Raw genomic sequence first — 12,410 nt, 5'->3', positions numbered from 1 at the left:
GATGTTCACCCTGTTATTGAGCTGATACAGATGAGTTCAACTCACATGGTAATTTAAGAAGTGATACATATGTGGGACTACATCCTCTTACTTTGATAGGCACATAACAAATATTGAACATTTAAAATATTATTTACTATACTTTACAATGTATAGGTAATTTTTTGTGACATTACAAATAACAAATTGTATTATGAAATCTCATTTTCTTTGCCTTGAGCTGTAGCTGCAAATTGTTCAGTCTGTGTCTTTCTGCCATACTGCAAGTTACCTGTCTATGCCACCTCCCTCTGTCTCTCTCTATCTCTCTCATACTAACAATCCTTCTCTCACATCACCACATGGGTCTGACAACTCAGGAAAATGAGAATTTAAAACAAGAGAGAGCTCCCCACATGATGCCGGAAAACAGCTTTTATTATTCATGGAGATACACAAAGCCCACCCTCTCACATTCGAAGACAGGAGAGGAGGAGAAACTCAGCAACCTGTTGTAATTGGCATGCGTTGGCAAAGTTTGAAGCAGGTGGAGGGAATAGTTTATCAGCTGCTAAACAGCTCTATATATCCCAAAGACACCACTGTCTTCCTCACATCTGCATATCACTGAAACAATGGCATGTCAATCATTAAACTGTGAACAGAGAAATTAAATTCATGATGTGAATAACTGGATTTTTAGTGGACAAGGATCAGTATATTTAAGAGCTTGAGTAAAATAACTATTTTATCAACAAATAGTTTGAGAATGCCACAAAGATGTGATGGACCAAGACGTTACTTAAGATAAGTGCAGATCTGCCTGTTTGTCTTTACGTTAGGAAGTGTGGCACAGGAAGTTTTCTCGTATTTATATATTTGTTTGATATAAATTTTGATACAACCCTCCATGCCCTTGAAAAGATATGAAAAAAGAGTACCGTACTCTGATTCACAGAACAAATTGTCAAAGTTCAGGGTTAACGTTGGGCTAATGAGAATTTTGCAACTAAGAATACTGGGTCATGCAATTGAAAAGGTTAAGAAACCCTCCTTTGGGGAGCTCCTCCAAAAGAGCATTTTTCACAAAATAAATCTATGTAACCACTTGCAACAAATGGTCTAATCCTCTGAAGTTAATGTCTCTGACTGAACTTAAAGCCTTCAACCTCATAAAGTCCAAGATCTGACGGAAACAGTCTGGTTGGTAATAGCTTTCTTACCATGTATCTAGAGGTTATTCTTGAATTTTATGCCTGTGTCTTGTGAAAAACAAGGAAATGTTGTGTAAACAAGTCCTTGGTCAAAACATATGTTTTGCTCTAGGTCACACTGGTAGCATAAAGCTTCTAAAAGCAATCAGAATTTGGGAAGAGAGAGAGTGATTAGTATGTTTTGAATGGGATTTATAGAAGTGCAACCCATGGTTGAATAGCAGGCATTATTAAATATGCCGGGACAGTGGGAGAAAGAAGGGAGAAAAGTACAAAGCCGCCTATCTGTAAAAGTTCTAATACTTAGGAGATAGGAGCAGTTTCAAGCCGTATAGTTGCTTTTTAGACTGTTGTTGAGACCAGACACATTTAAGAGCCGCAAGAGATATTGTTAGTTCATAATATGTAACCTAGTCCTTTTTTTAAAGATTGTTTTTTGGGCATGTTAGGCCTTTATTTAAATAGGACAGCTGAAGACATGAAGGGGAGAGAGAGGTGGGGGGAATAACATGCAGCAGGGCGGAGTCAAACCTGCGGCCACTGTGTCGAGGAGTAAACCTCTATATATTGGCGCCTGCGCTACCAGGTGAGCTACTAGTCAAAACTATAAATTTTAGTATGTCAAATTTGGGTGGTTTCTTTGTCAAATATTAAACAATTCTATGGGGAGCACAAGGAACCATTTTGACCTCAAAGATTTTGAAAGAAACAACTATTTGAGATAGACAGCTATGAGAAAAGGGGCCAGCGAGGACTTGCAGATCCTAACAAGGTCGGGAGTGAAGTGAATGTTGATTGATGTGATGAGAGGCAGTTGACAGCCCCAGGGTCCAGAGGTTTGGAGGGGGAGAGATAACCGTGGTCTACCCGTCTCCTGACAGCCTCGGCTAGGGGCCAGACAGCCAGGACACTCCCCTGACTGATGAGCTCTAGGCCCTGAGCTTCAGACTACAGGCCAACCCCCATCCCCTCTCCATGCCCCATTCCTTACCCAGGCAGAGTGCAACCTGTCAGGCATGAGCCACCTCTAACGGCCCTCTGCCCACACAATCACAGCCAGTGATTACCCGTCACACTGCCTTGGATGGATGGGCAGGCACTGATACGTCTGACCCGCTGAGAAGGAGAGATTTTTTACTTTTGCTATTGTGTGTTTTTATATATATGTGTGTGTGTGTGTGTGTGTGTGTGTGTGTGCATGCATGTGTGCAGATCATTTGTCAACTACTTTGTATGTAGCTGTTTCTTTGGTCTGAGAGCCTGTTTTGTTATGTTTATCAGAAAGGTGGCATGTACAGCAAGAACACACAACACGTCAGAAGGTGCTGATGTCATTGTGTGTGTGTGTGTGTGTGTGTGTGTGTGTGTGTCACGTTTTACCTGTTAGGCTGCTTGCAGTGTTCTCCCCAGTGTTTGTGCTAGGTAGTGATTTTAAATCTGTACTGAAGGACAACGATGGACGAGACGTTTCGATTGGTGTTCTGGAAACGAATGATAAATATACATGAATAAGCAATAAAATATAAACCCATACACTCTAGGTCTGAACTCAAACAAAACAGTAATATTGATTGAGTAACAATTGTCTTATCCTCTCTCTGACTATCAAGACTATCACTATTTGTTTTTCTAGCAGTACTTGTTACATGCAGTAGCCTCCCTAGCCTTAGGCTGTTTGCATTTAGGCTTTTGTTAGAGCCTAAGAAAAAGAAGCATGTTACTCTTTTGGGATCTTGCATTTGTTACCTCCCTTTGGAGATATATGTTTGATAAAGAGATCTTCAACCAATTGAACTGGTTTACAATTGACTAAGGCAAAAAAACAACCCTTGTGAAGTGTTCTTGAAGGAGTGTTTTGAATCACTACCGAATTAGCCTGCACCCTGTAAGGAAGAGCTAAAGACGAGCTTCCCTACAGTAATTAATACAGCGGCAAATTATTAACAAGTCTAAAATAGGAGAAAATGAGATTCAGTATAACTGCAATGCAATTTAAATAAATTTGTATGCAACTGAGTGAATGGGAGGCACCGCTGAGTTATGTATAGGACCTGCTCTCTCAGCTTGTCAATTATATTTATGATACTTCATCAAAAACAATAGTTCATTTTGGTTTAAGCATTTTTAAAGATCTCTCCTCTGCAATAAAGCAAGATGGATTTTGACAGCAATGAGCCCTTCAATAGGACCATTATTACTGCTATATTTGGCTTGTGGACAGCTGCTTAGCGCAATCAAATTTGACATTTGTACCAAAAGTGCTTTATGGAAGTAACAACATCTTTGGTGAAATTTCATCCATTACCTCAACTAGCTAAGCTTCTATTTCGGTACTTGAAGCTAAAACTTTAGCTCTAAATAACTGTATGGCACAGGTCAATATACAAATTATTTTTAAAAAACGTTGTCAGGTCGGTCTGAAGATGCTATGTACCAAGTTTTATACAGATCAATGGCACGGTCTAGGAGGAGTTCAAAAAAGATGTTTTTTGATAAATCGCGATTATTCACGCATAAAAGTCTAGGTGGAAAGATGGAAAGGTGGCGTGGCATATATCACAGGAATCAGTTGGATTCAGGGAACGCGTGGATACATGGATTTTAAATGTACAATTTGGGAGTTATAGGGCCAAATGCGGTTTCTGCTATAGTGTCACCTAGTGGTAGAAGTGGGTCAATTGTTTTGGACCAGTCCTGAAAATGGCACACCGCCACCATGTACGGTTTAGGCTGTAGCGTGAGTTTTACGCGGAGAAAAATAATGAAGAAGAATCAATATGAATGAAGAAAAAAAACAATAGGGTTCCACAGCCCTGCTGTGTGAACCGCGTAGCTTTGCTACTGCGGTTCTCAGCTCCCCTCGGGCTTGGACCCTAATAAATATCACTGCATCACAACCAAAGGAGTTACTTTATGGAACAGCTGCAGAGAAGAGATGAAATCTTGTACAATAATGAGCAATTTTAAGAGACTATTTAAAATGAATATATTAAAGGGATACGAAAAGGATTCAAAGTGATAGTATTGTATAATGACTGCATGCTTCATGCCCTATACACTAAGTCTAGTATGAATGAGTTATTATTTGATTTGCTATAGATAGACGGAAACAAAGAAGATAATGTTAAATAAAGTAGTTGAAAGAAAAAAGAAGAAAGAAACAAAAACAGTATAAATGTGTGTTGGCATGTACAGTATGTATGCATCTTTGTTATTTGTATGCATGTGTTTATGTGAGTAGCAGGTACAGTAGGTAAAAATACGGTGTACTTGTATGTAAAGATGTGTAAATAAGTGAAGCATAAAATTGTTATGTATTTACTCAAGGATAAAAATAGAGAAAGGGGGTAGGACCTGAAAAGTTTGTTCATGAACTTCTTCCTACTCCTTTTTGAACATGGGAATTTCTTGTTTAAATTACTTACAATACAATCATTTTGGAAGATTGTGCTGAGAAGTACATGACCTTATTTATCTGTCATTTTAATTTTATATACAGTATGTATGCATGTATGTGCAGTATGTATGTATGTATGTATATACATACAGTATATATATATATATATATATATATATATATATATGTATATATATATATGTCATATGTTTAAAATAAACTACTAAACTCTCTTTCCCATTATTATAGAGACTTGTTAAAATTCAGCCTCCCACTCTTTATTTCTGCCAGCCAGCTAGTCTTTCTGTCTCTCTATTAAGATCTGCCACCTTCACTGCTGCAGGCTTATTGCACTCCAGATTGGCTCTCTAGTCTATTCCAGAGTTAAAGGCTCCTACAGCTGCGGACTTAGAACATTCCAGCTCAGGCAGTCAGCAGGCCTAAAACTGCAGTCTGCTCTCCTCTCCTCTGGCCTGCTCTCCAGTGGGCTACTCAGCCCAAAAGGAGCCGCTTAAATAAAGGGCTGTAATAATGGGACCTGCTAAAGCCAGGCCCTCAGGCAGTCTACTGCACAATAAGAGCTGAGAAACTCCTTTTACATCGGTAGCTTATGTAAGCTGATTACATAGAGGAAGGTGTGGTGGAAAGAGAAGGTGTGTGTGATGTGAAAGCTGTGTGGGCACATGTGGATGTATTTGTGTTCTCAGTAATGGAAATGGCAACAAAGAGGTGTGCGTAATGTGAGAAGTAGAGCTTGTTGTGTGTGTGCATGTGGTTATCCTAGCAGTCTGTTAGTGTTGGCATGTCTATGCAATGGTCAAATGTTTATGGGCACATGTAGACATGACGGTGAGAGAGAGAGAGAGAGAGATTAGTGGTCGGACGAGCTGGAGGGGCGTCTCACCTGCGCGCTGCCAAAGAAAACAAAAGGAGAAAATACAGACAGGGTCTCTGCAGATACAAACACCACACACTTCTAGTAGATCATAAGTGATGATTGAGAGAAATAACATTTGTATTAGTTTAAACATTGTTTTTAGTAAAATCCTGCATTATATACACTGCATCACAATCTGAACCCGCCATTCTCTATAGTACTCAATCGACTTTAACCTGACTAATCATAGATACAGTGAGTTTATAACACCCAAGCCCTCTAAGAAAAAGTTGTCCATAAGAGAATACTTGGAAATCATCCAATTTTGTGAAGAAGCAATTGCAAGGGCTTAGAAACATCAGTTGGCACCAGGAAGGGAACAGGAAGAAATCAAGGTAATGGAACATCAGAGAGGCACTGAGGAGTTGTTTATTATATTGCTTGAAGTAGATAGAAAGCCTACTAGCACAACTAACGTTTGAGTTTGACGTTTTCCTAAAAATATGTATTTATTTTGTTATTTATTCATCAGAAGACAATGCCTGAATGGATCCAGTGTAGACACTTTTAGACAAGCATTTAAGTGCATACTGAGTATACTGTATACTTAGTACGAATGGTATGTAGTAGTAGTACATACATAAAGTATGTGGAGCACAGCTTCGCATGGAATACAATGCCTAAACCCCATGACAGAAGTCTTGGCTTTAGAACACGTAGTGCATTCAAATTGTTGTCTGTCTTGTCTGTGTACCTGCGGTGCTTCTTGAGAAGCAATCTATCCATGTAGGTGAGGCTGTTTTCTGTGAACTCCACCCTGACAGGTACCCTCCCTTCTCCCCCTGCTCGTCCTCGTCCTTCATCTCCTCTGTCTGGAGCGAGGTCAGCCTGGGTTGCCATAACTGACACTGATACTGGAGAGAAATGGGGAAAGGGGGATCACACAAAAATAAAGTTAATGTAAGAGAGGAAGAGGAGGAAAACAGCAAAAAAGAAAGAGGAGTCAGACAAAGATAGAAAAGAAAACAGAAAAACACACGCCAGCTTCTCAACACCTTTCTCAAAACACTCCCCTCATGAAGTGAGAAAACACCTTGTCACTGTGCCAAGAGTGTCAAAACACAAACAGACAGGAGACAGCCCCCTGGGAATAAGAAAAAAGATGTACACAATACAAAAGGAACATAGTAAGCACATGAAAGAAAGGGAAGATAGAGGTAAGAAAGAGAAATGTTATGATTGTACTCCAGACACTTTGGCAGTCCACAGTGGCGGCTTTAAATTGGGCCTGGGTGCCATTGGCCTGACAGAAATAATTAAGGCTGGAGGGGCTGGCAGCAATTTGCAGAGCAGAGTCTGTCCAAGCAGTAAAGTTAAGAAAATAGGAGGCCTAATAAAACGCACACCTAGACACATACACATAGTACCTAGAATAATAGCACTTGTAATACACACACACACACACACACACACACACACACACACACACACACACACACACACACACACACACACACACACACACACACACACACACACACACACACACACACACACACACACACACACACACACACACACACTGTAGCACATGCGCACATTTAGAAACAGAGTATATGTGAAAAGTCATAAAAATTGCCTGACGCTGTGGAGCTTGTACACGTACACATACACACAACTGAGGCGATTAGTGCTGTGGTGTGGAGTAGGGCCACCACGAACACTCCTCTCATTATCTCAATATGCTACAGCCATGGATTACCCTCCTACTGCAGTGGTAAGCACTTTCTATAACGCCTTAACAGATCAGAGCACAGACAGGGAGAGATGGAGCAGGAAAGCTGAGGAGTAGGCGAAAATGGAATGGAAGGAGGAGCAAGAGGTAAGAAGAGAAGAATATAGCAAGCAAAAGTAGAAAAAAAAAACATTTTCACAAGTATTACTGCATATATACATACACTTTGATGTACCTGCACTTAAACGTGAAGTCTGCAATTCTGGAGAAAGATTTGGATATTTGAACACAAGACCACAAACAGAATAGTGTTGTGTGGCGCGGTCCAAGCCACTTAGTTTTTTTCCCATTTGAAGAGCCAGGACTGTGCATTAACACCAGATTTCATACAAATGCACACAAATTACGTGCCCCTAGCAGATTGTGAGTAAATATTGGCTGCATTTGACAAAAAGTGTATTAAAATTGCAGACCTTTAAAGAGACATTCCAGTATTTTGGACAAAATATTCCCATCCATTTGTGTATAGGTGACTTATGCAAAAACAAATCTTTGGTCCAGTATTAAGCAAGAATGCTGTAACCAGCAGCCGCAAACCAGCTGCGATGAAACCCTTTGGGGCTTTACCAATCCGTCAATGGACGCCCAGTAAAAATGAAAAAAGTGTCCAGGTTAGAAAATACCAACATTCCTTGAACTGTTGCAATTTGTAAGATAGACACTGTAGTTTAATTCTTAATCGTACATTCATCTTGTATTTAAGAGTGCTTTGTAGAATTAGCTACAAAAAACAAACAAAGGAAAACTAATTAAAAATGATACTCTATATACAGTATATACCCCACTACATGGAGCATTAGACTAAGCACCACTTAGACCATCACAACATACCACACCAGGTGTGTCAAACACCTTAATGGGACCGTTCTTCAGAATGAATACTGTCATTTTCTGTTTATACTTTAACTTAGGTTAAAAAAAAATAGAATGCAGAGCTTTAGCTTTAATCAAGGTAAGGTTTGCTACTTTTACTTAAAGTACCACTAATCAATATTTGTATGCTACTGCATAATTAATCAAATGACTCTGGGTAATGTGAAAGGGTTCATTCACAGTGACAAGTCAACACAGAGTTATCATCCAACTCCCTGGTGAGAGACTGACAAGAGGGGAGAAAAGGATAACATACTCCACCCGTTTCTCAACACAAATTCAACATTATACGGTTATCATCCAAATTATTTGTTCTTACTTGTATTGCATTGCACTCAATTGCACAGGTGTTATTGGTATTCTTTCTAACCAACAGGTAATCCTGTTATTTGTTACCTGGTTGCGCCATAAGCCCGATCTCTCACCCAACCTTATCCCGTGTGTATGTATATGTCTGTTAGCGTGCAACCTTGTGTATGCAGATTACCTGGTCGGATAGGTGTCCACATTGCATCCTCACTGGTGGGTTCATCACACTTCTCTCCTCTCCACTGTTTCACAGCTTCCTGGAAAGATCTTGCAGACTCCTCCTCATTGTACTCTCCTCTAAAAAGAGAGGTGGGAAATCCCCTCTCATCCTGACTCTCTTCAATCATTTCAACATTTTCCTCGTCTCTATGGTTTACAGCCAACACCTGCAACAAAAAGAATATTTCCTGGTTTTAGTTAGTAATGGATGGCCAAAATATGGTTAGCTTCCCTAATGTAATATCATTACTAAAGGATAGCGCTACCATAAATCACACAAATCTTGTTTTCTGATACACTAACAGAAAAATGTCAACTGCATGCTTGTGTACTTTCCCTTTGCAATGCTAAATAAATAAAAAATAAAAATGTGTTGATGAGTGCAAAATAACCGAAGGGACAGTAATTTTGAATGCTGCAGGCACACTATTGTCTGTGTCACAAGTGTCACACAGAACAAGTATATAATCAGTTTGCACTCTGCAGTAGTTGACATTTTCTTATTTTAGGATCATGGAAATCATGGTGAAAAGACTAAGTTAGATTCCTCTATATAAAAGATTAGAAGTATTCTTAGAATTTTCAAGTAGGAGCTAGGTCATAGGAATTGATGTACACCTCTGTATATACACAGTATATATAAAGAAAATCTCAAGAATCATGTCAATCTAACTGTTTTGCCAGACCTAGACTGTTGGGGAGTATGTTTTAGTCCAAAGGTACATGCAGTTCAGAAGCCTGCCTGTAGATACAGCCTGTGGATGCAGCCTGTGGATACAGCGTCAATTAGGGTTTGTTTGAAGGGTTTTCAATTGACACACAGGGTGCAGAGGTAAAACTCACATGGTGCAAATACTTGTTTGACATGTTTCTGCTGATTTGTCACAGCAAGTAAACTCTAAATGGAAAGAAGTTTTATTCACGAGTCAATAATCATTTGGGAGAACAAAAATCATACCAACTGTTGGTAAAAACACATTTTTATGGATTGTCTTTTTTTTAAATGTGTAGACAACTAAAACTTGTAATGGCAAAATATGGCTAAACAGTAGTAACATTTGTAATGAAAGATTCTGCACTGTTCCCTAAAATAAATAGATAAATAAATAAAGCTTTGACCTGCTGTTTTTGTCCAGAGAAAACCTCCCTTGTGTTGTCATATTCTAACAACAGTGAGAAGCACAAGAAAGGCCACACACCCAGATGGCAGTATTACTGTAATTCCCACTGTTGCTTGCAGAGCATCTTTTAGTAACAGTAATGACTCATCTGATCGTTATTAAACAGGTATTTCAACATTTTCTTTCTCTTTCTGGCTTTGTGTCACCAAAAACAGGAACAGAATGCACCTTTTTGCGTTCAGTTGCAGGGGGGCAAAATAAGTGAATGGGTTGCCATAGTGGTCCCTATAGTATTGTGTAATGTGGTGTTAGGAGGACTATTTGGCTGTGTTTTGTGCTTGTATATTGTGTATGTGTGTTCTGTTAGTATTGTATATGCCTAATTAAGTGAGTCTGTTTGTTACTTTACAAAACTGTATTTTTTATCCTACACTCAGCCCTTGATCACATATATGTACAGTACTTGTAGTGGTGTATATGACTACAAATGATAACCACCTACCTGGCTTAAATTAGGGTGCAATTGCATAGGTTTTGCCACAGCCTCTGTTCCTTTTTCTGGGCTCTGATCTCCTCTTCTAGCAATTGCATAAGAATTGGGACTGGGATTAGGATTAATAAAGGTCCTGGGATAGGAGCTAGGGTTAATCTGTTTCTGGAAGCAGCTGACCACATCTCGAGTGCTCACATGGGTCTGTAAATCTTTCTGTGAAAGAAGACCATAGTATATGAGATTAGATCAACATTGTTGTTACTGAGAGAAATGGAAGCAGCTGCCATACATACATACGTACATACATGTTTTAAAATTAAGATACACAAAATAAAATAACAGGAAAAATAACAGAAAAAAACAATAATTTGCAAACATTGCATAAAAGCAGGCGATAATACTGCATAAAAATGAAATTAGTCAGTTATTAATCAAAGCTGTGCATTTTGTGTGAGAACAACAAAGCAACAGGAATGAGGTGGTAGCCTCTTAATAAGCAGGGTTGCTATTACCCCCACTGCTCCTACTGTGATCAACAACAACAACAAAGCGTCAGAATTGTCAAACAGGAGGTAAGAGATGAATCAGTCACAACTTTACCACAAATGTTCATCAAATTGAGTATATTACCAAGCAAGTTCTACTTCATTTACAGTAACGACATTAAGACAATGAGATAAGGCCATTATAGACAGCTGCCACTAACCCCATTTAGAGGGGACAATCTAATTATTTTAAGTGCTAATACCTACATCACTATTATAACCTTGAAAGTCACAATGATGAAATCAATTTTATAGAGTTAATGTATGCAGTTTTATTTTATGTAAATGGAACCACAAAGAGCCTGTGCAGATATACGCTGGTAATGAATGGCATATAACCAAGCTGGTACCACACTTTATATGTGTATTACCTTTACACTACATCCCATTTCAACCACAACGCAATACAGATCTATTGAGAAATTCTATCCAATAATGCATCACAAAAACCAAGCCTCTTTTACTTAAAAAAAAAAAATTCCTTCACACAGAATGTCATCAGATATCTCCATACTGTACTTATGGACAAGAGAAAATAGGAAGCATACTTCATGAGTGCTAATTGATTTTCTCTATTCCACAAGTTGAATTCATTACTCTGTTCCATTAATCACCACGGGCCAGGTTGAGGTTAACCTGTCTGCAGACTGTTATCCTGTCATTGATGATGTCCAGCAAAAACACACAAACAAACATGTCATTGAAATAGGGAAGAACTGAGACACCAAGAGCTTAAGAAACACAAATTCAGGCTAGGCTAGGAAGCTACAGTATCCTTTTTGTCATTTTATGATAGATGTTATTGCTGGCCCTGTTGCACCTTCATAGAGATTACGTTTTCGGTCAAGATCTAGCCAAGGTCTGCAGGACACAAGCAACCTATTGAGCAGTGGAGTTTTAGGATCACTTTAATCCTAGAAACACAATAAAATTTGTCTTATGAGCCCCTTAGGCCCAATGACCTTTGTGGTTATCATGCTAGTTTTACCCCTGTGTGTGTGATACATGTCTAACAAATATGCACTAAATATGCCACATTTAAAGGAAGCCTCTTACAGCATAAGATCAATTTACACCAGACATTTCGCCCTGCAGGACAGAAGCACAATCAAATGTTTGTCGTCTTCTGGTCGGGAGCTCTTTGTTTCTGCCTTTGAGGTATTCTTCATCTGTTCTAAAATAGTTGCACCGATTAATAATGCCATTATGGATAGATTAATCTGTACAAGTAAAATCTGCCAAATACAGACACTTGCTCTTGGTATATATCTTATCTCATCAGTGATAAAAGCAGAGTATCGTTCAGTCAGTGACACTCTATACATGTGTTGAATTAGTTAATTCAGTATCTCGTGGGAGGGAACTTGCCCATGGCCATGAACTCTTTAAGAATTAAATCTTTGTCTGCAAACAATCCCTTAAGCCTGGGTACATTTCTTTCCTCATCTTAACACTCTCTGATGGTAAATCTTTGCATCGCAAGAGGTTTCAAACAGTGCAACTGCTGAAGCTATTTATCTTGCCCTGTTTCTCTCTGTCTTTTTGGTCACCAGCCAAATGTGCTTGTACTGTAGGTGCACATCGATGA

At 39.0% G+C, this 12,410-nt stretch overlaps 1 protein-coding gene across 4 annotated transcripts in view; it reads right to left on the bottom strand.

Moving 5' to 3' along the window:
- The window catches only part of zbbx (zinc finger, B-box domain containing), a 55,008-nt gene that overhangs the window by 18,763 nt on the left and 23,835 nt on the right, over nt 1–12,410 (bottom strand). For 3 of the 4 annotated variants that reach the window (XM_032509457.1, XM_032509466.1, XM_032509463.1), the window contains exons 8-11: nt 10,287–10,490; nt 8,623–8,830; nt 6,222–6,381; nt 2,574–2,674 (exon numbers count right to left, since the gene is read on the bottom strand). In XM_032509457.1, the coding sequence (XP_032365348.1) occupies nt 2,574–2,674; nt 6,222–6,381; nt 8,623–8,830; nt 10,287–10,490 (673 nt within the window). The remainder of the gene's footprint in view (nt 1–2,573; nt 2,675–6,221; nt 6,382–8,622; nt 8,831–10,286; nt 10,491–12,410) is intronic. The other variant, XM_032509458.1, reaches the window with a different exon arrangement.

This window comes from Etheostoma spectabile, chromosome 3 (genome assembly GCF_008692095.1).
Source record: "Etheostoma spectabile isolate EspeVRDwgs_2016 chromosome 3, UIUC_Espe_1.0, whole genome shotgun sequence".
NCBI classification, from domain to species: Eukaryota; Metazoa; Chordata; class Actinopteri; order Perciformes; family Percidae; genus Etheostoma; species Etheostoma spectabile.
Note: the sequence above shows the minus strand (reverse complement) of the source record. Positions and strands in the feature narration are given on the sequence as shown.